The sequence below is a fragment of the Aphelocoma coerulescens genome, chromosome 5 (genome assembly GCF_041296385.1).
Source record: "Aphelocoma coerulescens isolate FSJ_1873_10779 chromosome 5, UR_Acoe_1.0, whole genome shotgun sequence".
NCBI lineage: Eukaryota > Metazoa > Chordata > Aves > Passeriformes > Corvidae > Aphelocoma > Aphelocoma coerulescens.
This window is the reverse complement of record NC_091019.1, coordinates 1,314,614-1,342,545: the sequence shown is the minus strand read 5'-3', so window position 1 is coordinate 1,342,545 and position 27,932 is coordinate 1,314,614. Positions and strand designations below refer to the sequence as shown.

Below are 27,932 nucleotides of genomic sequence, written 5' to 3'. Positions count from 1 at the left end.
CCAGCGACACGGGGTCTCACTTCACATGTACACGGCAGGGATTCAACACGGAGCGTGGGTAGGGAGGCCTGCAGGCACTTGCACTTCAATAAAACACTCTTAAAAGCCTCCGTTTTGGGAGAGGAATGGCTAACCAGAAGGATCCCACCCTGCCATGGACACGTCAGTATGACCCAGCTGATATTTTCCCTGCCGGGGACACCTTCCACCAGCCCAGGTTGTTCCAAGCTCTGTCTAAACTGGCCTTGAACAATTCCAGGGATGGGGCAGCCACAGCTTCTCTGGGCAACCTGTGCCAGAGCCTCAGCACCCTCACAGGGAAGGCTTTGTTCCCAGTATCCCATCTAAACCTTTCATGGAAGAGATGGGACAAAAGGAGGGGCTTTATGGCCACGTAACCCCAAGGAGCACAGTGCCACAGAGGGGGTACCCCGAAGGGGACTTTGCTCTGCACCCCAATTGCTTTGGGGAATGTGAGAGAGAGGACGCTTTGCCTTCTCCCTCCATCTCCCAACACCTTTCCTTGCTGCAGACGTCGGGACAGAGAGCAGGCAGGAGCGATGCTGGAGGAAAACAACCCGCGAGCCAGCGCGGAGGAGAGCCCTGGGCTGCACAAAAGGTGCCTTGTTCCCCCTATGAGGCGGTCGGGCAGCACGTCCCCTCTCACCGGCGATGGAAAACTGAGCTCCAAGCACTCCTTCACTTCCCCTCGCCACCTTCAACTTTCCCATTGGGTACAAAATGTTCTCGGGAGCAGGAAACCCGAAGTTTAACACGTCCCTCCTGGGTTCTTGGTCGCCTTGCCCGGGGAGTGGGCGAAGGGTGCAGCAGCCCCCGGCGCTCCCGGGGCCACCGGCTCCTGGTTATACAGTAACCTGTTGCGCCGGGTCCCAGCTCCACCTCTCCCTGCCTCCACATCCCTCCCCTCCTCTCTCCTCTGCCAAGAAACCTCTGTCACCTGCTCTCAGACACTCGGGGCGAGCGGCACCAGGAGGAAAGGGCAGAGGGGAACCACAGCACGGGGACCCCGGGCCGGGCTGCCGGGTGGGCTCTGCCTCTCACTCTCCTTCAGCGTTCGGGGCACCGGGCTCACAGCCTGTGCAGGGAGGACAGGGAGCTTGGCTGCTGGAGAATGGCAGCAGGATTTAAGTAGGAGGGCACGGAAAACTGGGAGAGAACTCACGGGAGCTGAGCGAACTGCGGGAGACGAGAGCGGCTTCTCAGCACCGGTGAGTCCTTTGCAAGCCCTAAAACTTCACATCTCCCTCCCCAGCTTTTATCCACTTCAAAAGTCTGTCTGATTCTGCTGTGGAGGGAGAACGGCTGGAGAGGGGCTGTGGCTGCGGGAATTATCAGTGTAGTTTTCTGTTGCTTTAGTTTAAAAAGATGAAAAAACGTACTTTTCCCAGCATTGTGTTTTCTGAGTTTGTTTCCCGTCCTGGTGATTCCCCACCAGATGAGATCCAGTAGGTGGCACTTTCTTGGCAGCAAAATGTCCATTTGGCACAGAACGAGGCTTTTTTCTGTTCGTAATGAAGTCTGGAGACGTAGCTTTGAGCAGCTGTTTGTTTGCAAACCTCGGGGTTTCCTCTTTTGGGGACATGTGTAGAACTTCTGGCCGTTCTCCGCCGGGCCCCTCAAGGAGCTGCTGCTCTTGGTGGGTGAGATCTCCCTACCCCTGATCCTGGCAGGATCCACCACCCGATTTCAGCACGGAGGGAAGCTCGGAGCTGCCCTGTTCCCTGTCGTGACAGCTCTGCCTCCTGATGAGCTTTCATCCACGTTAACGAGTCACAGCATTCCTGTCCCCTTTCTCTTATTTTCCTGGAAAATGCTGGTGCAAACTCCACCGAGGACAAGACTCAGGGACAAATGATGTGACCAACATTATTTTCAAATACTGGAAATAACTGTGACACAGCACAGTAGTAAAATCCGGTGGCTGCCCCGCTGTAATTAGGGCAACAGGGAGTTAACACTTGTGTTGCTGGGCTGCTCCAAAAGCATGGATCAGATCCATCAGTAGCTGCTCATCCAGGAGTACCAGAGCTTGGCTGGGATGTGCCCCTAAAAAGGACTTTGTCTGAGGAAAAGAAGTGACAGCCAGAGGCTCAGCTCCCAGCTGATACAGCAGGGACCCACACAGGGTTTCACCTGTGGATGCCGCAGGCAGCAGCACATTCCTTGCTCTATTCTGCTCTGTGATCCGAGTTTTCAGTTGATTCTGTCCTTCACAGACAGAAAGGGCAGGCAGCAGTGCTGAATCAAGGAGCCCTTTAAAACAGGACTGGGAAGAGGGACTTGGGATTCACTGTGGGAAGGTGTCTGTGAGAGGTCGTTGGTTGGCCCTGTTTAAAACAAAGGCTTGAACTGGTGTTTGGGACAACACTACAGCTCAGTTCCACTGTGGTCAGGCCTGCATTGTTCCTCCTGGTGGTTTCCATAGCTGAAGCCTTGGGAAGGCTGGCCAAGGAACTGGTGCTCTTCCAGCTGTATCCCAGCCCTCCAGGTGGTCTAGAGCAGGATCTACTCCACTGTACTCAGCAGGGCAGGGTGGGTTTGTCATATAATCATAGAGCTTAGAGGAACTGGGAGTGGTTTTAGGCACCTGAGGAAAAGTTTAGCACCAGCATTGTTGAACTGGCTGTTGGTGAAGTCCCAGGAAGGGAACAGCTGTGAGTGACGCTGGAGAACGGCTGTGACATGCACACACCACTGGGAGCAGTTTGCCAAGACAAGCTTTGAGTCCTTGGCTTTCTGCCCCTCTGCCATCACCCCTGATGTCAGGATGGGCACAGGCACCATGACAGAGGTGGGCAGCTTGGATGCTGCTCAGCACCAGCAGGAAATGTCTTCTGAGGCACAGGACAGGTATCGCAGGGACAGACAGAATGTGCCTTCAGTGCCCACCTTTGCTGACTGCAAACCACTCGCCATCAGTCAGAGTGACAAAGCCCAGCCCTGAGCCTGAAATAGCCCTGCAGATCCTAGGGCTCCATCTGCCCAACTCCCATGGATGGTGTCGAGGGTAGGACTACACGATCTCGAAGGTCTCTTCCAACCATGATGATTCTGTGAGGGACATTGCAGAGCAGATGCTGTCTATGGTGATGTCACAGTAGCCACCATTTTGCCAGGTTATGACAAATTGTCGTGGCTGCCTGCCTGGATTCATCCAAGGGCACGAAGAGACAGGGAGGGGTCGCACAGAAGGAACCCTGGCCTGCTTGCTCCGCTCTGGTCATTCAACCGGGCTGTAGGTCCTGAGAGGAGACCCTGCTGGGGCATGGCTGCAGGTCCAAACCTGCCAGAGGTTTGCTGGCATCTGCCCCTGGATAAGATGGCTTGGAATGTGCTGGAAAACAAAATGCTTTTCATAGGCTCACAGGATCATTCTGGAACAGAAAGATTCAGAAGAGGCACTAATGTGCTGTAGGACTTGGGAGGTTTCAGCCCTTGTAGCAAAAAAGAAAGGAGTGAAACAGGGAGAACAAATGCGTTGGCTTGCGTGGGCTTGAGAAACATCCATATGAAATAAATCCTGAGTGCGTGGGGAACTCTTGGAGTATTATTCCCAGAGGGCTGCATCCGGGGGTGCTGACTCTCCGTCATACTCTTGGCTTTCTCCCTTCCATGCCATGGTCTCCCTGAAGTGCTGGGCCAGGGCAGGTTTGTGGTTTTGAAGAAGACTTTATGTTTTTGTCCTTGCATGGGGCTGGTCAGGGCTCATGACTCCTTTCCACAAATGCAGTCAGCAGTGCTGCCCTTCCCTCCAGGGCGGACAGGAATGCACGGCCTTTAGCCTGCGCGTTTGGTGTCATTGGCAATAAAACAATCACCCTTGGAAAATACTTGAGCCTAGCCTAGTGACCCCCAAGCAGAAGTGCCAAGTAAAGTCCACAGACTTCCTGGAGCGACAGGGATGATCTCCTGCACTCCGCTAGAGCTTTACCAGCAGCTCAGTATCTGCCTGGCATGGCAGCTCCCGTAGAGCGCCGGCAGATCCAGCAGCACTTGGCTCTGCCAGCACGGCCTGCTGAACCACCTGTTTGGCCAAGGCTCAGAAAGTGCCCAGAAAAATACCCATCTGCCTGTCCAGGAGGTATTCATGTTTCCCACTCCAAGGCAGGGGAAGGGTGGTACTCCAGAAACCCTCTCTGCTCATCCACCCGCATTGTAGGAGAGTCCTTGCACCATCAGAAATGGTGCCAGGCACTGTACAACACCTGAGAGACGCAGGAGACAAGATCCAAGGAGGTCCAGGAGGCCTGAGAGCACAGTTTGGCTCTGGATCCCCACCTGCTGACAAGACCACAGTCAGGAATGGAGTAGAGCAGAAGGATTTTCATGGAGTGGGGAGGCTGTGAACAGTATCTCTGTCTGCTTGCAGTGGGTTTGAAAGGTCAAGCTCAGGGAAAAAAATGCCGTCACCCATCCCTAAAATATTTAGGTGCCAAGAGGGAAAGGAAGGGGATCCAGGGAGAGCTGCTTCCACATGGACATGGCCACCTCTGCACATAGGTGATGGTTTGCCTTTTCCCAAGGCAGCGAGAGTTTTCCTTTCTCCTGGGCTGGCGACAGTACCGCCTCCAAAATTGCAATGCACGATGCCAGGGGGGTAACCAAAAGAGTCCTGGCATTTTACTTCCTGGTAATCCAGATAAATTAGGAAGAATTGCAATTAAGAAGGGAGGGAAGGGTGTGTAGCTGAGCTGGACCGGTTTGGAGATATTTCCCATTCACCTGAACTGAATTCCCCAGGAGAGCCCAGCCCTTGTTCCCATTCTCCGAGTGCTCCCAAGGGCATTACTGCAACGTGCTTACTGCCACTGAGCATCTGCTGAGGAACAGAACAAAAGCTTCCAACCCCCGGGAAGGAGTGAGGAGTCAGTCTCTGTCTGCTCAGCTGCCCTGGGACCGGGACTGAAGTGCCCAGACAAGCTGCTGGGGCCCTGATTTGGTTGAAAGCACCAAGCGAGGCCTGGAGGTGCCTGTTCCTGCAGGCACAGTGGGATCAGGGGACCCTCACAAGGCAAGAGGCTGATGGCAGGGACTGGGCTGCTCCAGCCCGTCTGGCATGGAGCTAGACCCTGCTTGGGATGCTCTGTGCCCTTACATCCATCCCTGCCTTCAGAGCAGGGTCCAAATCAACCCCTCTCACCAGCATCTCCCACGAAGGTTCTCCTTGTCCTGCTGAGACAGGCAAACACATCTCAAATGCGAGAAATCCTCATCTCCAGAGCCAGGGGCACATTTCCCCCATCCAGTCCACACTTGGGGTTTTACCTGTAGAGGCATTAGCCCACCTATTTACCTCTTCTTTCCCACTCCCTGGACACTACCACAGCTTCTAGCAGCAATTTCAGCTGGAATGGAGGAGCTGAGCACCCTCGGGGTGATGGGATAGGATTTTGCAACAGCCTTGGCTGTCATGATGGGCAGGTGTGGCACAAATGAGCCCTCACAGCTCACGATCCTACAACCCAGCCTTGCCCCAGATGAAGGCAGATCTTTCCATGGCTGATGGAACAGGAACACTCCACATTTGTGAGCTGGGGTCTTTCAGCACTGCCTTGGAATGGGACAAAAAATTCTTTCCTATTTTTGGTTTCTGGTTGGGGCACTGACCCCTGAAGTTTTTCATAATTCGAATTCAAGTTTAGTCCTTCCTGCTTCCTTTTTCATTTTTCCTTCTTCTGTCTTATCAGTCTCAACGTGTCCAGATTTATATCCTACAAAGGTAAAGTGCAGCCCATCCGAATGGCAATAAAGCAAAGTTCAGGCACCACAGCTGATTCAGAAAGTGAAATAGTGCTGCTGGTGGGATGGCGATTAGGATCAGGCTGAGTCAACACTTCCCCAGACTGTTTACACCTAACTTCCCTCTCTCTCAAGACAGACAGAAGTGGGAGCCAGCTGGGAGCTGAGAATCTCTTCATGCCTTACAGGTGTTGGCTGCCGGAACCAGAGCTGACACCTAAAATCATGGGCAGCCCCAGGTTCCCTCACTGGCAAATACAAAATGAATCCCAAACCTGACCCACCTCACTGCTGTGGAAATGCCAGTGGCTTGTCCTAGTCAGTCACTCACTCCTCACTGCCACCATCAGGACTCCCTTGGGTCTCTCCTTGTCCCACTGCTGCTGCCAGCCAGAACTTGACTCTGTGGACACAGACTCCTCCAAGTCCTCCAAACTTCTCCATGCCCTTTTCACAAGGGCATGGAATGACGGGACAAGGGGAAATGGCCTTAAGCTGAAGGAGGGTGGCTTTACATTAAATATTGGGAAGAAATTCTTCCCTGTGAGGGTGCTGAGGCCCTGGCACAGGTTGCCCAGAGAAGCTGTGGCTGCCCCATCCTTGGGAGTGTTCAAGGCCAGGCTGGACGGGGCTTGCAGCAACCTGGTCTAGTGGAAAGCAGGGACAGGGCAGGTCCCTGTTCATGACAGGGAAATGGAACTTTTTCCAACCCAAACCAATCCATTTATGACATTATGATAAGTCATGTTTGAGGCTTTCAGTGGTGACTGTATGGAGGCAAAAGAGTGACTTCGCTGTTGGTGCTGAGATAAACACAGAGGTGTCCATTTGCCTGAGCCTGAGATAATAATTTCATCAGTAAATTCACTTCATAAAAACACCAGGGGGAGGAGAAGAGAGAAAGGTAATTGCACTCACGATATCCCTTAATAAATCATAGGCTGGAGCCTACTCCCATTCCTGACACTGCTGCCTCTTAATTATAGCTGTGTTCAGCTGAGGAGACAGAGGAGGAGAGCCAGGCTCTATGCAGAAGGGAGCACTAATTAAAACCTCTTTTCTCTGGGAAGATATTAATGTCTTCCTCTGGGGCAGAAGCGAATGGCCTTGTCCGTGGCCATTCCTGTGGGTTAACCTGTAACTCTGACTTTCACACAGCCAGGCAGTTTGTCCTGCTTTCGGTACTTGGTGCTCCCAGCATTGCAGCTGGGCTGAGATACGGGACTTTCAAAAGCCCTTGAAAAAGGAAGAGGAATAACATGTACCCAGGCAGACTGTGCAGGTGTGGAGGTAATAAGGTTAGGTAGTAGGGTTGGCTCCTCAGTCCAGGTACACTGACCACAAAAGGGACTGCCCCTTGATATGTGACACAGGCAGGATTTCTGTGGTGGAGAGGGTATCCCAGACTGCACCCAAACAAATCCTCTCACTGGAGTTATGTGGACTTTAACAGGCTTGATCCAGTTCCCCACGAGAGGAGAGTCCCGTCCGTCAGGCTGGTAGGGGAAGGAGTCTTGTACCACCAGGCACCTGCACGCCAGCATCTCTGCCTGATCTCCTGATGGGTTTGGGACCTGGGCACGCAGGCAGGTGGATTCCTGATTTACCTCTTTTTCCAGCTCAGGAGAACAGAAACCCTGCCAAACTGTGGGAGGGGAGTGGTACATCTGGGCCATGGAAATGACAGTTTGATCCACTGAAGTCAAAGGGCTGATTCCATGATTCTATCTATTTATTCTGTGTTTCCATGATTCCTGAAGAGAATCTCCAGCTGCCCCTGCAGAGTTTCCATAGCAGGGAACCCAACTGGTGAAGGAAGGCTCTAGTCCAGCATCCAGGCACATGCTCACTCCAACCTGGCATTCAAGCCATAGTCAAAACACAAGGAAAATATTGGGTTGGATTTTTCCACCCTTTTTTTTGCAATAGAAGGTGCACGGCAGGAGTGTGAAAGTGGCATGAAAGGCTCTCAGGGATAACTCCAAGACTGTCAGGTGTGCTGTGAGTTGCTGCTGGTTGGAAAATAAGTTGCTAAAGTTTTAGCAGCTAAAAGAAAGCCAGAAAAGCTGCGCCTCTGTCAGAGAAGCTGCTGCATGGAACGAGGCAGGAGCAGGTTCAACAGGATAAATTGAGAGCAAATGTACCAGAGCTGTGCTCATAGCTGGTCTCTGCCAGAACCAGCAGGTAACACCCAAGGTGTGGCTGGGCCATCGGCTGCCCGAGCAATCTCTTGACAAGGAAGCACCTCTTGCCACTGCTGCATCTGCTCCAGGCTTAAAAACAAACCAGGAACAGCCCCTATGTCTGTGACTTCAGCCATGAAACTTCCAGTGTTCTTCAGCTTGGGAGAGGGACACTGAGGTGCTGCTCTCCTTGAGATCTGTGACACAGCCCATGGCACAGAGACAGGGAATGAGGGAACAGCTGCTTCCTGCTGACAGAGCTGGGGGGCGTCCTATGAAACCAGCAGCTGGCGAGTGCAGCATGAACAAAAGGAGGTGGCTGAGAACACCCTGCAGAGCCGAGCACAGAGCATCTTGCCACAGGCCATTCAGGATGTCTAAGGTTTACACAGCTTGGCCAAAAGTTGGAGAAATTCAGGGATGGAAAAGGGTACCAGGAGCTCTTCACTCCCACTGCTGAGGGCTGGGAAAATTTGCAGAGAGGCGTCCCGTGCTCCTGTCCTGTTCCTGGCTTCTCCTCCAGGTATCCATGAGTGCTGCAGCCATGTGTGCCCCAACCTGCTACCAAGCAGAACTGAGGGCAGGTGATGGGAGAGGCGATGGACCACCCCACATCCAGGCAGCTGTCCCTGGTTCCTCTGAGCCAAGGGGAGGATGGAAGGGAGGACAGGAGCTCCGGCCTCAGTGACTGCTCAGCGGAAGGAAATGTTGTACAGGTTTAGTCACAGCCCAGGAAGGGAGGCCTGAAACCAGCCAAGCAGCCAAAGCCCTGCCACAGCCACGTGCAAACTAAACCAGACAGGTCCCAGAACATCTGCTTCACACTTGGCACGAGCCTCAAGACACTCCTGCTCCCTGCCTGCCAACACCTGGTGAGCAAACAGTCAGGTGAGACGGACAATGTGAAGCAGGAGAAAGTTGCGGGGGAGATCTGAGCTGCCACCATCCTTGGCAGTCCCTGGTATTTTCCCGGGGCTGCCTCCGATACGATCCGCCCTTGCCAGCTGCCTGTGGCTGCCAGGATGCTGCTCAGAGAGGCCGTGCTCCAATCCAGCGCCACGTGGGTGATGGGCACGCAGGTTCTTCTCTAGGAATCCCGTCCCAACAACTCAAGCTAAAGGAGCATTTGGGTAGCCCAGGATATCCCTGAGCATCCATGAGCTCAGCAGCAGGTCCCTGGGGCAGGATTCAGGAACACCTGGCTGGGGAGCACCAGGAGCAGCCCTTTATCCTTCCCAAACCACAGGTATTCCTGTGCTCTCAGGGCTGCCTGCCCCTTCCTTCCCAATGACCTTCCCAGAATATGCCAGGTTCTCCAGTATGCATGTTTAGGCACAATTCTGCTTCTGACAACTTTTCTCTGCTCCAGAGGGGACCCATAAACCTGTGGCTCATTTAAGGATCAGACCCTAATGACAGTCAGACCAGCAAGGAGAGTTCAGTGGTTTTAAACCCCAGGTCATGGTAAGCACCACCTGGCTCCCCTTTGGCTGCTCGAGCATCCACATGGCCTGTGTTGGACCCACTGAGTGCCAACAGCCCTGATCCTTCTACACACACCTTGCCCACCTGGCATAAAAGGGCTTTCTTGCTCCTTTCTCCCTCTCCTCTGAGGATTGCAAGGTTATCTGGGCCACAAGGGACCTCAGGAGGTCTCCAGTCCAACCTGAAGCAGGGTCAGCTCTGAAATCAGAACAGGCTGCACAGTTCACTCCTGCTGTTCTTGAAAATCTCCAAGAATGAGATGGCACAACCTCTCTGGGCAAACCTGTTCCACAGTGCCGTGATTCCCGCAGCAGAAACCCTCTCTTCATGTGCCCTGCACAGCTTTAGCCTTTTGGGACTGGAAATCTCTGCACCAAAGACCCTGTGGCCAAGGAAGCCTTTCCTCTTTAAGGCGCTGCAGGAAACTCTTCTCTCCCCTTCCCAGACCTGGAATCAGTCTGGCTCCTCCTAGGCCAGCTCAGACTCCCATCCCAGCCTCTGCAGGGACCAATTGTGTGCTTTTTCCTCCTCGCCCTTGCAAGAGATTAATTTTTTTTGGTGGCAAGATTGTTAAAACATTTCTGCACTGCAAGATTAGAAACTGCCATTTGAATTATTTTGATAAACCCAGCCTCACACATCCTTCTATTCTATACAAAACAAAGGGCAAAGGGAATGGGGTTTATTTTGGTTTTGGAATGATCTCTCCTGGGACTGTTCTGGTTACTGGGTAACTGGATGTTCAGGCTGCAAAACCCTCCTGTGGTCTCATCCACAGCTTCACTAAAAGCCCAAACACTGGAAATCAACCCAGTGATTTCCTGTGACTGTACATCTTGTCTTCTGACCCCAGAATCCTTCAGCTGGGTGTGAGAGTTGGGTTGAGTATTTTGAAGCAGAACACGTTTTATAGCAGCAATGAATATTGTGGTTCCTATAAGGACTCTGTGAAAATCCAAAAATCTCAGCATTTTGCATGCAAAATGAATCAATGATGGGCAGCAAAAGTCCCTTTGGATGAACCCCCATTTCAGAGGTGACTGGTAAGGGATACATCACCATTTTTCCATATAAAATTTTATCTACCATGATAATATATATGAAAATACCAACCACAGAAGGAAAAAGCTACATTAGACTGATGTTGTCAGACCAAAAGCTGACCTGAGCCCCGCCACATCTCTGGGAGCCACCACTGAGCTGGTTAAACTGGTGTCAGGCTGTTTTCCTGCAGTGACACTCAGAGCTGAGTTCCCATGTGCCAAGTTTTAGCTCAAATGAATTGTTACAAATGGCCAAAAATACCCGGACAGGATATGAGTAGGAAGCACAAAATAGGATGGGAAGAGATGGCAATGAATGTTGTCATGATTAGCTTAAAAAGGCTGGAAAAGCCTTAAATACCAACTGGGATTTTAAAGAGATTAATCTCCTGCCTTAAATCTTCTGCCCCACCCTCCCATCAAAAAGCCTGGGGTGAGTTTTACAGCAGGAAATAAAAATTACTGATGCTTCCCCAAGCCCCAAGCCCCTACTGCTGTGGGCAGAGATTTGGAACGGGAGCAGAGTGGAATAGCTCCTCACTGGTATAGGCAGAGGGAGATGGGTTGCGGCCCTCTCCTTTTCTTTGAGGAAAGATAGGATGCTGTGACCTTCCTACACAGGCAGAGAAGGATTTTTAGTTCAGATTGACCAATTACTTGGTGCAGATTTATCAATCCTCATCTAACCCCAGAGACTTTGAGCTGACATTGCTGGAGACAAACTGAAGCTAAGCATGGCCCCAAAGTGGCTCTCAGCCTAATAACAGCTTTTCTCTGCTGGAGAAAAAGCTCTTGGCACACCAACAGCTCAGCTACATGCCTGAATTTCTGCCAGGGAAGTGAATCAGCATTTCAGGGAGTGACCAAAAATGCCCTTCCTTTAGGAGGAGGTGGTGGAAAGGTCCCTTGGATCTCAGCAGCTCTGTCTTGCTCATGAACCAGTCAGCACGGGGGAGTGCACTGACAAACAAGACTCCCTCTGCCCCTCCCGAGGGGGTGAGGGACCAGCCACATCCCCCAGCTTTGCTTGATGCATTTCAGCCCAGTTTGGGCTGGCAGTAGACAGGCAAGGATGGTCAGGAGTATCATGCTCCACCTGGGGCTAAAGGTTGGGAATTATTGTGGAAAATGAATTTGCCTGCCAAATGCATCTGTTAGGTTTTACAGCTGTCCTGTTAGAGGTAAGGAAGCAGGAATGCTGAGGCTGGCTCGTAGGGATTGCACAGGATTGATGTGAGGAGGGCACCGTGTACTTACACGTTACAGCAATCATTTAATGAAAATTAAGACACTCGAATGATTAGCTCAAACAGCGAAGCCAATCTGCCCCTGCACACCCACACCTGGTGAGAAATGACTGATCCCCACCAGACAAACCAGGACCACCCAGGGGATATCGGCGTGGTCCCTGTTGGACCAGGCAGCTTTGAAGCTTCTGAAAGAAGCAGTTTTGCTGTGGGTGCTTTGCATAAACACAGTACCACCTTCCAGCCCTGAGCTTTGTTCCTTGAAATCCCAGCATGACAAACACCACTCTGCTGTGCTTCTCTCCATCAGAACTCTGACATTACTGCGGGAAGCAGCAGGGACACAACAGGAACCCTCACAACTCCATCCCAGCTTTAGCTCATCCTCACAGAATCTGGGATGGTTTGGGTCAGAAGGGACCATAAAGACCATCCAGCTCACCCCCTGCCATGGGCAGGTACACCTTCCCTTAGACCAGGTTGCTCCAAGCCCTGTCCAACCTGGCCCTGGACACTTCCAGGGATGGGCAGTCCACAACCACCATTGGTGCCAGCCTTTCACTGAGTCTCCCAGCTGTTCCACAAATGCCTTCAAGCTTGGAAAAGCCATCAGAGAAATATTCCAGCTCTACAGGAGGTGCACGTGAGGAACAGCTGTGGGAGCTGGTGCCTGCAGCCAGGGACATGAGCACACAGCCTGTTTCAGGATTTTGGTGTTTTGCCTGAACACAGAGGCAATTCAATGCCCTGCTCTGGTCTGGGCTCGGCCGTTATCTGTCCTGCTCTGGAATATGACACACACAGGCAGAGTCACTCCCTATTTTTACTGGCCTGATCTCTGAGTCCTGATTTTTATACAGAGCAAAGAAAAAGCTTCCCTTTCATCAACAGTGTGAAATCCTTCCCATGTTTAAAAATCACAGCTTTAAACCCCTTGCTGCTGGGGATCCAGTGCCCAGAGTACAGCACCAGGCTGGGAAAAGGGGATAGTTTTTGGGGGTTGTGGGGTGAATAAGGATGCAGGGCAGAGAAACCTTCAGCATGACAGCCACCAGTGCTTTCTTCAGCAAACTTTTTGGATACCAGGCATGCTACACTCACAGGTCCTGGCAGCACTGGAGCCATTCAGCCCTTCCCTTGCATCCTGCCCAGACAGTCCCACGGCCCGCTCCGGCCTCCCACAGCTCCTTGGCTCCCACCTCCCAGAAGCTGGGTGGTGCTAAGGACAGGATTAGCTCACAGAAGGTGTGGGCACAAAACAAAAACAGGACAGAGGGAAAAAGCTACAAAATTCCTCACAACACTCCTCTCTTCCCAGGAAGCCAAGGAAACACATCATGCTGGTTTTTCTTCCTGGGGAGTACAAGTGACTCACATGACACTTTCTACCAGTTGGGTAGTTTTGAACTGGGGTCTTTTAATTTAAACCGTTTAATAAGCTTTTATGTAAGGGTGCTCATCCATCTCCCACCACCTTTCCAAAAGTAGCCATTAATATTTAATGCGCTGTTCCTGGGCCTGGCTCCCCAGCTTTCTAAACTGCAGCCCAAGCATAGATAATGCTCACCTTGGAACCCCTGGCAAGACACACAGCAAGTCCAAACCTGCTCCCTGTTTTCCTTCCATCCAGCTTCTGCAGAATTCCTCCAACAGAGAGGAAAAGTGTAAATCCAGGAGCTGAGACTCGGCACCAGGACTCTGCAAACAAGTCTTTCAGAGGGGTAGTGGAGCCAGCTTCCAGTTTTTTCCCAAGATCTTGGAGACTGTGGCTATTCATGCATTTTCCCTGGGTATTTATAGAGCAGGGTGCTGTCTAGACTTGCTTTTGGTTGTAGTTCTGGGAGGAAGGTTTTACTTTCTGGCAGGAATATAAAAGCTCCTCATTTTAGGTTCAGATCTTTCCTTTCCCACTCCAGCCTGTGGGCACCAAGGGCCTCCAGTGCTGCTGGACTCCAGACTGGGACCTAAATTAAGGTCTGTCTGCGGATCACCATGGACACATTCTCTCTCTAGGTAGTTCATGAATCTCCCATCAGGAATCTGTAAATATTGGCACTTTTGCTCTGTAGTGCCAGTTTGTGTTTCTGAGCTCCCAAGGCTCCATTTCAGCCCCCTGGAGACCAACAGTAAATCCAGATGGGGTTCAAAGGTGGGCCAGGGTCCACCAAAGCTGGTATGGGGGTGGCTGTAGGTCTGAGATGCCTCAGTCCAAAAGAGCTGCTGCCACTTCTGCCGTGCAGCCTGAAGAACACTTGGTTCCTCTCTGCCCAGACCTGTTGGGCTGGGTTATATTTATCCGGGCGCTCGTCTTCCGGAGAATCTCCACAATGTGAACAATTTGATGTGCAGAACAGGGAGTGTTTCCTCCAGACACCTGGCAGGTTGTACCTGGGGACTGCCTCTGCTGGAACACGGCACGTGCCACGCACACCCCGGAGCTCCACACACACACCCCTCTTCCATAGGCTTATGTCTTTCCAAAGGGATCCATGATCCTGAGTAGGTCTGCCACTGTAAAGATAACTTGAAAGGGTGGAAGAAGGAAAAAACTAGAGGACTTGCCACTTTCCCAGACTTGGGGTGTTGTGAAGGCATCTCAAACAACACAGATAGCAATGGGGACTCCTATGGCCACCAGACTCTCCAGGCGGTGTCATCTGGATGTGTTCCCCTTTCTGAAGCAGGAATCATCACCATTAAAACAGAGTGGTGAGGTTCTGACTTGGTCAACCAAGGCCTGATTTTGCAAATTTTTGGAAATTTTGGATGGGACAAGATCCTGGCTTGCTTCTCCATGGAGAAACAACAACCTGTTCCTCTGTTTGGCTGTCAGCCTCTCTGCTCTGGATTTACATTTCCTGATGCTTTCTGACTAACCCAAAGATTATTTTTTTTATGAGTGCATGTTCCTGGCAGAGACCCTGAGTTTCTCCTGGTGAGCCCTGAAGCCATCCTTACAGGCAGGTTCAGAAAAGCAACTAAAAGTAGGAGAAGGGTGGTTCCAGGAGGCTGGAGACCAGAGACCCATGTGAAGTTCTCAAGTCAACCACAGGCTCACAGGGTCCCTCTCACAACTGCATTGAGAGATCTAAACCAGTTTGTGTGAATTTAGGACTCTTGATGCCTCATGAGGAGCCCTGAGCACACATATCCCAGTGCCTCACTAATGCCCAAAAGCTGTTTTGTTTGTGGATTGATGTGAGACTGTGGCCTTCCCTACCTGCCAGCTCCTTCCATACCATCAGAGAGGGTAGGATGGATTGTGGGAGCTGGTGGGATACTCCCAGGGGCTGGGGGAGCTGTCTGGAGCAGGAACAGTGGAGGACACACACACCATGGTGCCTGTGCTCCCTTTGCTCTCCTGTGAGTCCAAACAGCCCAAGCTTTGCAGCACAGCCCATCAAACAGCTTTCTCCAGCATGACATTCCCATAGGAAAACATCCAGCAGCCCTAACAGACAGCACTTTGTGGGTCTGGGAAGTCTAAGAGATAACATAGTGTGGTGGCAGGCTCATGTTTCTCCCTGGCGCTTTATGTTACTCCCCAAGGCTGCTGCCAACCCAGCATTTCTGCCTGGCCCATCCCCCTGGCACAGGATACACGCACAGACAGCAGGGTTACACCGGACCCCTCACTCCGGGCAGGACCCCTGGGAGCGTTTCCATCCCAGGGATCTCACCAGTGCCTAAGCGCCTTCACCTCTTGGTGCAGAGAGTCCCTTCACCATGGCTGATGGGGAATTCGGAAGTCCTGTTGCCCCACGCAGATTTCAGTGGGATGACTGATGGAAACACAGACAAGGTCTGTTAGAACTGGGTTAGAACATGCTTGGAAAAACTTGTTTTTACTCCTAGGTCACTTAGCTTAAGGTTTTTGGGGGTTTCGCCATATTCTTCTACTGTTCCAGCAAAAACTGTTCTGTTTTGACCAGCATAAGTCCCTGCTGCTACAATTACATCCTAATATTCTCTGATACCAACGAACCCAGTCTCAGTCTTAAAGGTCTTGGACTCATGAAGAGAAAAAACCACAAACACCAGATGCTGCTGTTATTAACAGTGATGATAATAATAATAGCCCTAAAAACCTCACTAGTATTTCACATTTGCAAGCTGTCCCATCTTTAGTCAAATCCAGAATTTTTCATGTCCTTTCCATGCCCTATAAGAAGTCTGACCACAGCAGATAAGGGAGAACTATACCTAACAAAAACAAAATACAACAGTAGCCGAGATCAGCCCAGAGAGGAGAAGAGATATTACTCTTTCCCTTCACAAAGTGCTTCTCCACCCTTGGAGAAGAGGGATCTATGTCACAGCTCCCTCTTCAAAGAGACTCAGAGAAAGCCAAAACAATGCATGGCCAGCTTCCATTTGCTATTAAAGTACAGAAATGCGGTGCAGACAATGCCAGGCTCCTGTCATGGCTCCGTGTGTCTTTGGGAGGATATTTGACCTCCAAGGATAAGACTGGCTAGAAAGTCAGGGAGTGAGATTTCCTGTGCTTTAAAGTACAACATGTCTTCGCCCACCTTGATAGCCTACAGTACTGATTTGTGCTGGCCTTCCTAAGTCCCTCTGGGACCTCCTGGCCTGGGCCAGATCAAGGTACCAGGCTTTAGCCATGCAGTTTAGCTTCCCTGCAGCTGCTCCAGCAGCAGCGGACAGAATTTGAGCCTGCTGTAGCTCCTGGAGCCCCTATCCCATTCCACACCATACACATGTGCAAGGCTTAGCTGCCTTGCTTGGTGACCCATGCAGAGCCAGTGCCCTGCACCAGCAAAGGGGCGGGTGATGGTCTTGAAATTGGCTTTGATTAGGCTGAGTCAAAGGTGACACCTGCACAGCCACACATTGTGTGGTGACATTTGTGTCTCGTCTCCCTCCTTATGCTCATCCCGCTGGGGAAGGAGGAGGCAGCAGCCACACCTGCTGGGAGATAAGAGGGAGCTGAGAACCCTCTAATCAGGGCAGGGAGAAGACAACATCTGGCTGAGGCTGCAGGCTGTGGGAGCTCTTAAGGATGTTCCCAAGGGGAGAGAGAACCTAGGGAAGGCCAGCCCACAGCTTCATCTCTCATGTCTTTGGCTCTGTCCACATTTCAGGTGAAGTGCTCTTAGCCTTCCTTCACCTTTCACAAGCCCAGCTGTCTCCTGATTTAGCAGATTAATTAGAAAGTCTCCAACCCCTTAGAAATGTGCCCTTCCCCCTTGCAATCTTCCAGTTCGGATTCAATTAATATCAGGCAATTGAGGCTGAATTAAAAGCTTTGGCATGAGGCTCCATCCTGGTTTCACTTGGCCCTCGCTGTGACCAGCACAAGGCCAAACACAGCCCTGGCCTGAACGCAGCGGAGAGAGCCAAGCAAAGGGCAAACAGGAAAATGGCAGGAATAAACAAAGAAAAGGGAGCCCAGCATGATAAGGACCTGCTGACTTGGCAGGTGTATGCACTGCTTCCAGTTTCATGGCCTCTTTGGGACACAGGCACCCTGGAAGAGAGGACAGCCTTCCAGGTTATCTTATTCTTTGGGGACCCCAGCTGATCCCATCAGTATTTTGTTAACCACCACGAGATGAAGAATTCAGGGCTGGTCCTGCTTCACCCACGAAGCCAGACTCCTCTGCCACTGCCATGGAGTCTGCACCTCTGTCAGTCACCTTGGGTTGCACCAGATGGGCTCCTCACAGAGCAGATCCCAGAGGTTTATTTTTTGGACACAGCTTGGGAAGGAGATATAAAAACCAGGGTGACCTCAGCTGGATCCCTGGTTCCTCCTGGTGTTTCACAGCTGGGGCTGGGAGCAGGTCTGAGCTCCACAGGCCACACATTCCTGCTGGAATAACCTGGATTTCAGTACGTTAGGACATGGCCCTGGGGCAGTGAGAGAAAGGGGGTCAGAAATTGACACTAATATGCAGAAACACTCCCAGCTGTCATCAGCTATGGGACTCAAGTGATTGGGTGGTGCACAGTAAACAGAGCAGAATGGGGTTTTTAAAAGCCCCAGTTCTCTTTTCCGTGTATCTTATGCTAATGCACAAAGAGATCCAGGAGATAGGAACAGTTTGAGGACTGTAAAAGGAAACCAGCAGACAGCTATTACCAGAGGAAAAATTCACGGGTACCCAAGCTTGGGCACAGCGATGGGTTTTATTACACTCTGAGGTGTTGGCAAACCCACCAAGTTTCTATTCTAATGTGGATATGGATTTATACCTCTTATAGGTGTGCATAGGGATTTCAGTATCGACCACAAGAGAGACAAAAAAGGGCGAATTTAACATACTAGCTACTAAAATGCACTTGAGAGTCCTTTCTAGCAGTGTCTCCATGCTGAGTGTGTTACTGTGACAGAAAACAGGCTGAAAGTTGTAAGGCTGAGCCCAAAACCTGCTGGGGTTCTCCATGCAGTCTGTGTACAGCCAGGTACTTCACCTGCATCCCCATAAGTGCATCCCTCTGACATCCCACTGACAGTTCTGATAAGATCAGTGAGAGAACTGTCTCTGCCCTCACCTCAGGGTGAAACACACGGAGCAAAATACCGCAAGTGTTCCAACACGAGGAATAAAAACGGATACATAAGGAATCTAGGGCAGCTCTGCTGACGATACAACAAACCCTGCAGCACATAGTCAGCCTCCAGAGGGGAAATCCCAGGTGTCAGGGATGACTCCAAAGTATTCCCTGGGGATTACACACACTTTAGCCTAGATTCAGTGAAGACAAACCCTTGGAGGAAGTTCTACGGCCTGCCCATGGCTGTCATGGCAGACCTTGGCACATGCCAAGCACACTCAGTGGTTCCCTTGCAGGAAATCCCACTGAGGACACTGAGGAATTTCTTCCTTTAGGCCAGCAATGAGTATTTCAAAGCCAAACCTCTGAATTCTGACAACCTTATCATGAGGCGAGCAGGGTCTGACCCAGGCACAGAAGTGCCCCTGAACTTTCCAAAGAGACTTAAAAAAACTTTAGGACTTCGCCTTGGCTTCCCTTGAGCTCACACATGGAGCACAGGTGAAGAGCTTGGATACCAAAACAAATCATTCCCTGAGATCTTATTATACCCTGTTTGCTGGTTTTGTTTCTTTTCCCTTGCGGTTCTGCTGTCAGAGCAGTGCCTGGATCTCTCTCACATCTCCTCCCACATTCTAATTCTCATTGGTAAGAGGAGGAAAAAAAATCAGTGCTGATCCTGGCTACCTTTCACTAACCACTCAGACACCACAGTACATTTTCCTTCATCCTTGTGCTGCCAGTGGAGCAGCATTCAGTTATCACATTTTTCTTTATGTGGGAAATCCCCTTGTAAAGATGCTTTCACAGCTGGTGGAGAGCTTAAAATTACCACATAACAGAAGCTAACAGCACTCTAGGCATGAAAAATTACTTGGGACACACAGCCACGAGCACAGAGGCACAGGGAGCTGGGACAGACCATGAAGGAAAAGGCCACCTCAGTCCCTGTTTAACCCTAGGCAGGACAGTGCTGGTGGAAAAAGATGTGCTGAAAAGCCACAAAGTTGGGGTGTGCCTGGAATGGAAGAGCAAGAGGGAGGGGTGGAAGTAGGTTTTGAAAAAGCATCCTGGGATGTGTCACCTTCAGCCCGGGTCAGAGCAGTGAGAGGTGACTGAGAGCAGGGAGGAAACACCCTTGTGCTCACCTGACTGCTCCATCTGCTTGGAGACCCCAGCTCGGAGGCAGGGAGGGCAGGGTGCACATGGATAAATCACCTGAGAGCCTGTTCTAGAACCACTGACCCTGTCTCTTGTGCTTCTGATGCAGTTGCCTGGCCTGTGAAGCAACATGAGTCACAAAGGATCCCTCAGCAGCAACCCCGGCTCATCAAAGTAAGGATCTTCCTGCACCAATCCTTCCTACTGTCCAGGGGATACTCCAAGCAGTCCCACTCATCCCCAAAGTCCTTGGTGTTTGTTTCACCCCTCCTGGGCACCTCACAAGCTGGGACTGCTTCACACATCACCTGCCCTGTGCACTGGGGTTTGATAATGGCACATTAGGTGGAGAGAGCAAAGGGACACCAGGAGCCTCTCCACAGGAGGGACACCAGGAGCCTCGGGCTACAGCAGCCCATGGCAACTTCCCAATGGAGCCAGAGCCACCAGCTCTCTCTCTCCCTCCTTCCTGCAATGGCTATGAGCACCTGAACCACTGCCTGCCCTCGGGGGACACGCTGACAGAGCACAAAGCAGCCCCTGGGCGCCCCTGCGCTCACTGCTCCATGCAGGACAGCCTGACCACAGTGCCTCAGATCTCGCTTGGATCCTCCTCTGCCAGAGAGAACACTGTTATCTCCTGGCTGCTCATTCCTACCCATAACCCAGGCATGGGGGTGGCCCTACATGTGTGCTGACACTCCAAAATTCAGCTGTTTACACAGGATTCCACCCTCTCACATTCTTACATGGGATATGTTCTATATCCGAGCACCTGCCTTCAAGGGGCACATCCCCAACACGTCCGTTGAGAAGGGATCACCACCTTGGCTCTTACACTGCCTCAGGTTCAGGTGGACTCAGGTATAACATGGAGGTCTCCCTGTAACAACCCCACTTATGGCACACTGGGAGCCACTGTCCTTAACCCAGCCCCTCCAGAGTGCTGCCCTTCCAGGGGACACTGCAAAGGTAACTCTAGTGGGGCCAGGCCTGGCTGGGCTGCTCCGTGTCCTGTTTCCACCGCTGGGTTCAGTGACATGTGCCTGCGGTGTGGATAGCAGATAGGGTTGCACTGGGAGCCGCTGGCACGGCCCACAAGGAAACGCTTTGCAAGGAAGGGAAGGGCTGGTCCCTCTGGGACAGCTGCAGTGCTGCTGTGTGAAAACTGATGTTAAAAATATTTGAGAGCTGACGGTTGATTTGTACCTTCTTTCTTCTCCAGTGGCAGCATGGGCAAAGCCGATGGAGCCTCCAAGCTGAGCGCAAAGGACCTGTACGGTGAGTCGTGCCCGCGAACGTACCCAAGGTTTCCCATGGCAAAGGCACCTCTGGAGAGCTGGATGCGGACGTTGGGGAGCTTTAGGCTGGAACTCAACCAAAGCCTCATGAATCCAGGGTTCCATATACAACAGGCTGGCCTGACCTGGCAGCAAAAACACACCTCACATCTGTGCCGACACCTCCCACGCTGGGGACAGTTGGGATTTTGTGGGAACAGAACGGCTTCTTCCCCCACCCAGATCCTCCCCAGGTCTGTTAGCAAGATCACCTGATAAAGGGCCTCACAAAAGAAAGACTGTCCTCGGCAGGTTAATGATTATCCTCTTTTAACTACTCAGTGAACTATGAAAATTCCGTGCCCTTTGGCTCTTTAGAAGTGCAGGGAATGGGCAGGATGGGTGTTCCTTCACAGTCCGAGAGTCAGCTTGTTTGGGTTGAGCACATTTAGGTATCAATAACAGTTATTCCTGATCTCAGCAGATCCAGGTACCCCAGGTGAAAATGTGGCCTCTGGGATGGGCAGAGCAAGCATAAATCATGTGAGAAATCACCTCCCTCCGTTATTTCTTGGATAAGAAGTTGAGGGTTGTCTGGGGGAACTCAAGCAGCTTTCGGGGAGTCTGAGCCTGCCAGCTCTCCCACCTGAGAGCTGTGGATTTACCTGGTTGATGTTTAATTGGGAAGGAACAGGCTGCGTGTGCTTCTCCTTGGAGATCTATTTGATCAGAGATTACCCTGGGCAGCTATGAACTGCCAAGGTGGTTTATTTGTCCCTGGGAAGTGACTCTGCCCAAGGGTTTTGGCTGGAGGTTTATCCATGTGGGATGGCCTGGAGCAGTGTCCAGAGAGACCAATCTCTGGGGAAAAGCGGGATGGCAAGTGCTGTACTTAGTGTTAAACAAAGTCGTTGTTAACTTCAATTAGCTGCCAAGAAATGAAACATGGGGATAATGACAGAGCAGAAATTTGGGCTGTTTGTGGCCTGGATGCTGCAGGGTGGGCAGGTGCCAAGCAGGGGTTTGAACTGTGTCAGTTCCTTCTGAAGATGGAAAGACACATGATAAAGAAGCAAGAGGATGAGGTGTGGAAATTCTGGGTGCACAGAGGGCTGCTAGTGCAACAAACTCCTGCCTCCAAGGGAATGCACATTCCGAAATTGTGGCACATCCCGTCAGGGGCAGGAGGGCTGTAGTTGCCAGGCAAACAGCCCTACAGAGATGTGTAAAAATGAACCTGGGAGCTCACAACGGTGTTAAAGTCGAGCAGATTTGCAGGCTGGCACCCATGGGTGCAGGCAGCCCAGGGCTCCAAGCCATCAGAGTTCTAGGGGGGAATCTAATGGTGCCATGGCACAGGGAGCACCTCTCAATCCCATGCCACGAAAGCCAGCACAGGCAAAGGTTGACAGACTGCATTGGAAACAAACACAGCTCTCAAATAAGCACTTTTCAGCACAGAATTTAATCTTCTACATTTTTTTGCATGAACACACCTCAAAAGCAAATTCACCAGGGTTGGGATCGCTCTGACCAAATTCCAGCAAACCTGAAATGAGGACTGGATGTCCCTGGGCCAAATCCTCAGGAAGAGTAAAGCAGCTGCCTGTTATTTCCCTGCCACCACTGAAATGCAGAACGAGCTCTGCAGGCATTCCCTGCACAAATCAGTGGCTCTTAGCCAGCCCAGCCCCTGGCATGAGCACGTCCAGAGGGATTTTGCTTAGCAGCACTTGAAACCCACCCGCTAATTCAGTAAAGAACGCTCAGCACGTGTAAACCAGTATTTAAATGTCTTGGTCCCTTTCCCACTCGGATCCGTCCTCCCCCAGCATTAATTTCTGCTGTGAGCTGGCACATTTGGGGGTAGAGGGCAGGCAAGAACTAAAATTCCAGGGAGAATTATGTTTCATAATGAAACAAATCACACCAAGCCAAGCTGGCCTTGATTATGTGATTACAACACTGCTGAGGGACATTTGGAGCTGACAAGACTTTTCATATCTCCATTTTCCTCCAGTGCAATCAGGCTGGACCCTCAGCCTGTGTGCACTGCCGGACCTCCAAGAAGCAAGTGCAGTGACTTCCAAATTCCCAGCACACAGGCATCCTCTGCATTTAAGGCTCGCTGGGTAACGACCACAGATGCTCCAATGCACACATGTGTCTAAATATTATTTCTTGGTGAACAAGGTCTTGGGTTTAGCTTTCCAAAGATTCTTTTTCTGCAGTAATATTGGCCTAATCTGACAGGGGTGCCAGTCGAGGGTACACAAGTGCTACGTGAGGGCCAAGGTGTCCCCAGTATCAACAGAGACTTACTGGCAATATTAAACCCACCTCAGGGGGAGACCCTGAAGAGGGATATTTAAAATTGTCATGGTGAAGCTGGAACACAGCAGCAGCTTCAGGCTGTGCACAGGAAGGCACCCAGATGATGAAGGTGGGGGACCACTCTGGGGGGCTCCAGGGCATAGTGTGAAGGTCCTCACAGGACACAGCCTCATCACATGGCTGTTGATGGGTGGAGAAGGCTCTGGTGTCACACTTGGCCTGCTGAAATTGCTTTAATCACCAAATATGTTGCCTACCATAGTGTCTTCTCCACTGTGGTGAGCACAGAGGGATGTGGAAAGATGACCAAAGGGAATTCTACAACGAAATTGGCTTAAAGTGCCAAGATACCCTCCCATGCTCTATCCCTACCAGAGCTGGATGTGCTTTCCAGCTGCTCTGCCATCCTCAGTGGAGTTTCCTGGCTCTCATGGGAGCAGAACACTCATCCTTTCCTACCCCCTTAGTAAAACAGCACCACATTCGTTCAGCTTCACATTCTGGAGAGGTCTGTGGCTGGCAGCAGGGAATGGCTAGCCCCTCTCAGGTTGCCACCTCTCTCCCTACACAGCCACCAGCTGAATAAATATTAATGCACACCATAAATAATTAGGCTGCTTCTCTGCTTACGGGCGTCTGTTCCAAGCCCAGATGAAAGCCTGTGGTGGGGGGGGAAACCAGGCTCCAGCAGAACCCACGGGAAGGGCTGGCAGGCAGCATTTCTGCACAGCACTTCCCACAGCAGGAAAGCTGCTGCCACTCCTTTCTGAGGTGACTCCAGGTGGACTTCTGCAGGTGTTCCCCTCAGCTGTTTCCAGGGCTGTCAAACAGCGCTGGCTGGCTCTCCTGATGGATTAGGCAGCGTAGCTGGAGAAGTTGAGGGTAGTTTGATGATGGCAGTGATTTCTCATGGGGCACTGGGGAGGAGCAGCTCATTTCTGTTTGGCTGCTGTCTGTCCCCGCGGTGCTCAGCCTCCGTCCAGCACCCCAGGCCAAGCTTGAGGGACACAGCCAGCTGGTTCCAGCCTGCCAACCCATCCTTGATGCACTCATTTCTGGGAAAGAACCAGACTTGATAGGGCACAGGGCTGGAAAAGGGGTTTTGGAGCAATGGGTTAGGCTGGAGAAGCGCGGTGCTAACACCGATCACTTGACACTGCACACCCGTAACCCAAGCCAGGCTGCGGCGCTGTAACAGGACACGAGGCACTATCACAAAGAGAAGAGCCACTTCCTGCCTGGCATGGCCCTGGACAGGGATCATCTCCCTGGGGAGCCACAGGCAGAGAGGCTGCACTGGCGCCAGCATCACCCCTGAGCCACGGGCAGCTGCTTGGCGCTGGCCAGGCAGAACACACCAATGGAGAAGGAGTAAATTACGCTTAATGGTCATGAACCAACTCCTGGGGGTCTCCACAGATCTCCCTTGTATCCCAGTGGGGCCTCCAGCCCAGCCACATGGAGGGGTCTCTGAGATGAGACCTGCCAGCCCTGAGCACAGTGCCCAGTCTGTAATTCCCTGCTGCTGGCTCTGCCACACCCTGTTCAAACCATGAGCTTGTTCACAATTCCAGCTGGAGGCCACACGGCTGTCACACCATTCTTGACAGGAGCACAGAGGGACTGTTCCTTTCCCACAGCCTTTAGGAGAGCATTTGTGCAGGATTTAACACACACTGGTATTGTCTGCAAGAGACAACCCTGGCAGGAGCGGTGGCTAAACCCAAGCCTGCTCAGCTGCACTGCTGGGTCAAGAGGACCGTGTCTATACCTAAATCCACAGGGATTTGGGCAACATCTGAACAGTGCCACTCACTATCATGTCTTTAAAGGCTTCATCATACTGGAGAAAAAGCCTGAGGTTCAGCAGAGGTCCAGCCTCCTTGCCCAGGCCATTAATTGCTCATCTCCTCTGCTGCCAGTCCTGAGTAACTCCCTTGTCCTCCCCCACTGCTCCCTCGGTGCCATTCCAGCACCCTTTTTCACATCCCCTTTCCCACCCGAGATTCCAGCTTCAGATTACCCGGCTCCCCTTTGACACTCTGTGTGTGGGTGACCCATTTATTCAACACCTTGGACATTTAATACACCAACTGCAAACAGGGCTGGAAGGAAAACTGGAAGCCAAAAATCCTGTTGGTTCCTGCGGATCAAACCCCAGTGGTGGGTGAGACAGGGAACACATTGGTTCAGTTCAGCCCTGACTGGAGCTACTGGGAGGAGCAGACACTGCTCCAGGTGCTGCTGGCCGGGAGTTTGGGATGGCAGTTAGTGACAGGGATGCTGTGGAGAGGAATCTCCCACCTCTAATGCCACTCAGCATCTACAGTGACCCTTTTTCTTTGCCACCTTGAGCACAAGTTCTCTCCTTGCATGGAGTAACTGCTCAGAGCTCACACAGAGGAACCTTTTCTTAAATGGAAATGGGGTTTTGGATATGCCCAAGTAGCTTGGGAACTAAAGCTGTGGTAGTTCATAAAAATAACAACAAAAAAAAAAGGGGGAACTTTTCATTACAAATTTTTTTCAAGACTCAAATAAAGCGAATTAATTAAATCAGGATTCCCCCAATCTTACTAACAATGTTGAATGTCATTACCAGCTACAGGAAGTTGAGAAAACACCACTTTGGGTTTTTTGGTGAAAAATAATTTGCAGGTTTCTGCCGGGTCTGGTTGTAAAGGCGAAAGGGAACATCTCTACCAGTGAGCTGCAGCTCCTCAATGCCCTGATTATCCTGCTCCAAGCAGCCCAGTGGACACCGTGCCACCAGACATACTGGACACAAACACACACTGTTCCTCCATGAACTCAGTCCTTGCACAACCCAGGAGCTGTGCCAGGTTTTTATTTGCTTTCCTAGAGTGGGTTGTGTCTTCAGCTAATAAAAGAGGAATGTGAGCACTTGGGGCTGAGCTGTGGCAAATATGAAGCGTGCAGAGCAGGAATTCAGCCGTGTGACACCCAGTGCAGCTGCTCCCTGCTGCCACAGCCCATTCACACCTCAGTGAGAGCTGTTCATTCACTCCAAGAGCTTCCAGATCCATCCGCACACACCAGCCATGAGTGAGAGCTGACCAGGCAGACATTCCCAGTGCCAAAGGCGCTGGTACAGACCAGTTCCAGCACGTCAGCAAGTACCATGGATCTACCAGCAAACCCAGGGAGCTTGATGCTCCCTAATCTGCAAAGATATCCCAAAATGGAGGTCTTCCCGTGCTGGCCATAGAGAACAAGGAAGGAGCAAGGTAGGACCTGCAGATTCTCCCCTGTCGGGAGCTCAGGCACAGCAGGTCTGTGCAAGGCCCAAAACCAGATCCTTGATTAGCCACGGGTCACCTGGAGCATCCCACCCTCCTACCTGGCGAGGAAGCTGGAACCTGGCAGATGCTGAGTTTAACTGCCACATCTGGCCCCACGCAGGGATCCTGGAATGGAGGTTATTCCATACTGCTGCTCTGTAAGGCAGCCTGGCAGGTTTCTGTGGCTGCCATGAGCACACAGAGCATTTGCTGCCCCATTTCTCCTTGGGAGGCTGGTCCTGATCTGCCATTTGGCACAGAGCAGCTCACACTGCGCTGGCAGGTTCCTATAAACAGCGTGTGCACTGCTAGATAACGTATAGATAATGTGAAGATTATATAAGGAACTGGCAAGCTCCAGAAGGCACTGCCAGGACTTCCCTTAGGCTGCTGTAATGGATGTGGAGGCTGGGGAGGTCGGCAGTGTGATTCAGGGAATGGAGGAGAGATCCTTGGTATGGCACTGGCAAGGAAAACAAATCCAATACTTCTCATTCCTCACAGACTGCTCCGTACTTGTCTGTACATCCCCCCATCTTCTGCTGTGCCTTCTGCCCAGCAACAGCTGGAAACAAATGTGGGGAGGGACAGGGAGGATCAGGCAGGATCCTGTGTGGTGAAACTAATTAATCAGAGAACGATATGCACAGAGGCGGGGCAGGGGCCCACTGTCACATTGTACTGGGGGTGCTGTGCCCCTCTGGCTTGGCAGAAGCCGTGCATGGAGAAAGACAAGCCTGCTCCTGCCGTCCTTGGCACTGTTCAACATTCCCAGAGATCTTAACCAATTATCCCAGCTCTAAGCTGGCAGTTTTATCCCGCTAGCTGATCTCCTGTGCTCACTGAACGGAGCGTTCACAGCCACATCCCAGCTCCCTGCAAAATAAGGTTTTGCATGGAAATGGGGAGGGAACCTGGCACTAAAGACATGCTTTGGCTTCCTGGACCAAGCTGATAACCCCAGCCCTCCAGGATGTGCATCGATCCTGCTTTTTTTCCTCATTTATTGCTCTCTTTCATCCCTTCTGCTCCTTAACATAAAGCTGAACAGGACTCTTTCCCTGCCAGCCAAGATTTTAGTATCATCACTGGGATTTCAGCCCAGCACTGTTCTGAGCCCTCAGGTACCACCTTGTACCTCTGCAGTGGTCTCAGCTCTTCCCATTTCCTCACTGGTGCCAGTGGTAAACACCATTCCTACAGCGCTGTTTAGCTGTAAGGTAACAGTGGTAGATAACATACATTGCCCTTTTCCCCACGCCTCTGGGTGAGAGGCAAGATTAAAGCCACCTGGTTAGGAGAGAACTGAAGTGAATTCCGTTAAAGAACCATTTATAGGGCTTTTTCCCCTCAAAGGATTGTCTTAGGGATCACTGGGCCAAACCCTGAGAGGCAAGAGATTAGACAGTTTATCAAAAGTTGCGCATGCCCCACGTGTTATCCATGCTCAAGGCATTCAAAGGTTTCTGGATCCCCCATCCCATTCATACAGCAAGTGTCTGGGATCAGCACAACTGCTCCTCAGGCCACAGGGGATCACAATAGCACCTGCCAGGATACCCATACTATGAGCTGGGTTTTTTCCTTGCCAGAGACAAAAAGGACAGGACAAAGG

At 51.5% G+C, this 27,932-nt stretch overlaps 1 protein-coding gene across 1 annotated transcript in view; it reads left to right on the top strand.

Moving 5' to 3' along the window:
• Positions 1 to 947: 947 nt before the first annotated feature.
• The window catches only part of EPS8L2 (EPS8 signaling adaptor L2), a 49,446-nt gene continuing 22,461 nt past the window's right edge, over positions 948 to 27,932 (top strand). The window contains exons 1-3 of the mRNA XM_069016162.1: positions 948 to 1,229; positions 19,511 to 19,575; positions 20,627 to 20,682. Coding sequence (XP_068872263.1) covers positions 19,532 to 19,575; positions 20,627 to 20,682 — 100 coding nt within the window. The 5' untranslated portion in view covers positions 948 to 1,229; positions 19,511 to 19,531. The remainder of the gene's footprint in view (positions 1,230 to 19,510; positions 19,576 to 20,626; positions 20,683 to 27,932) is intronic.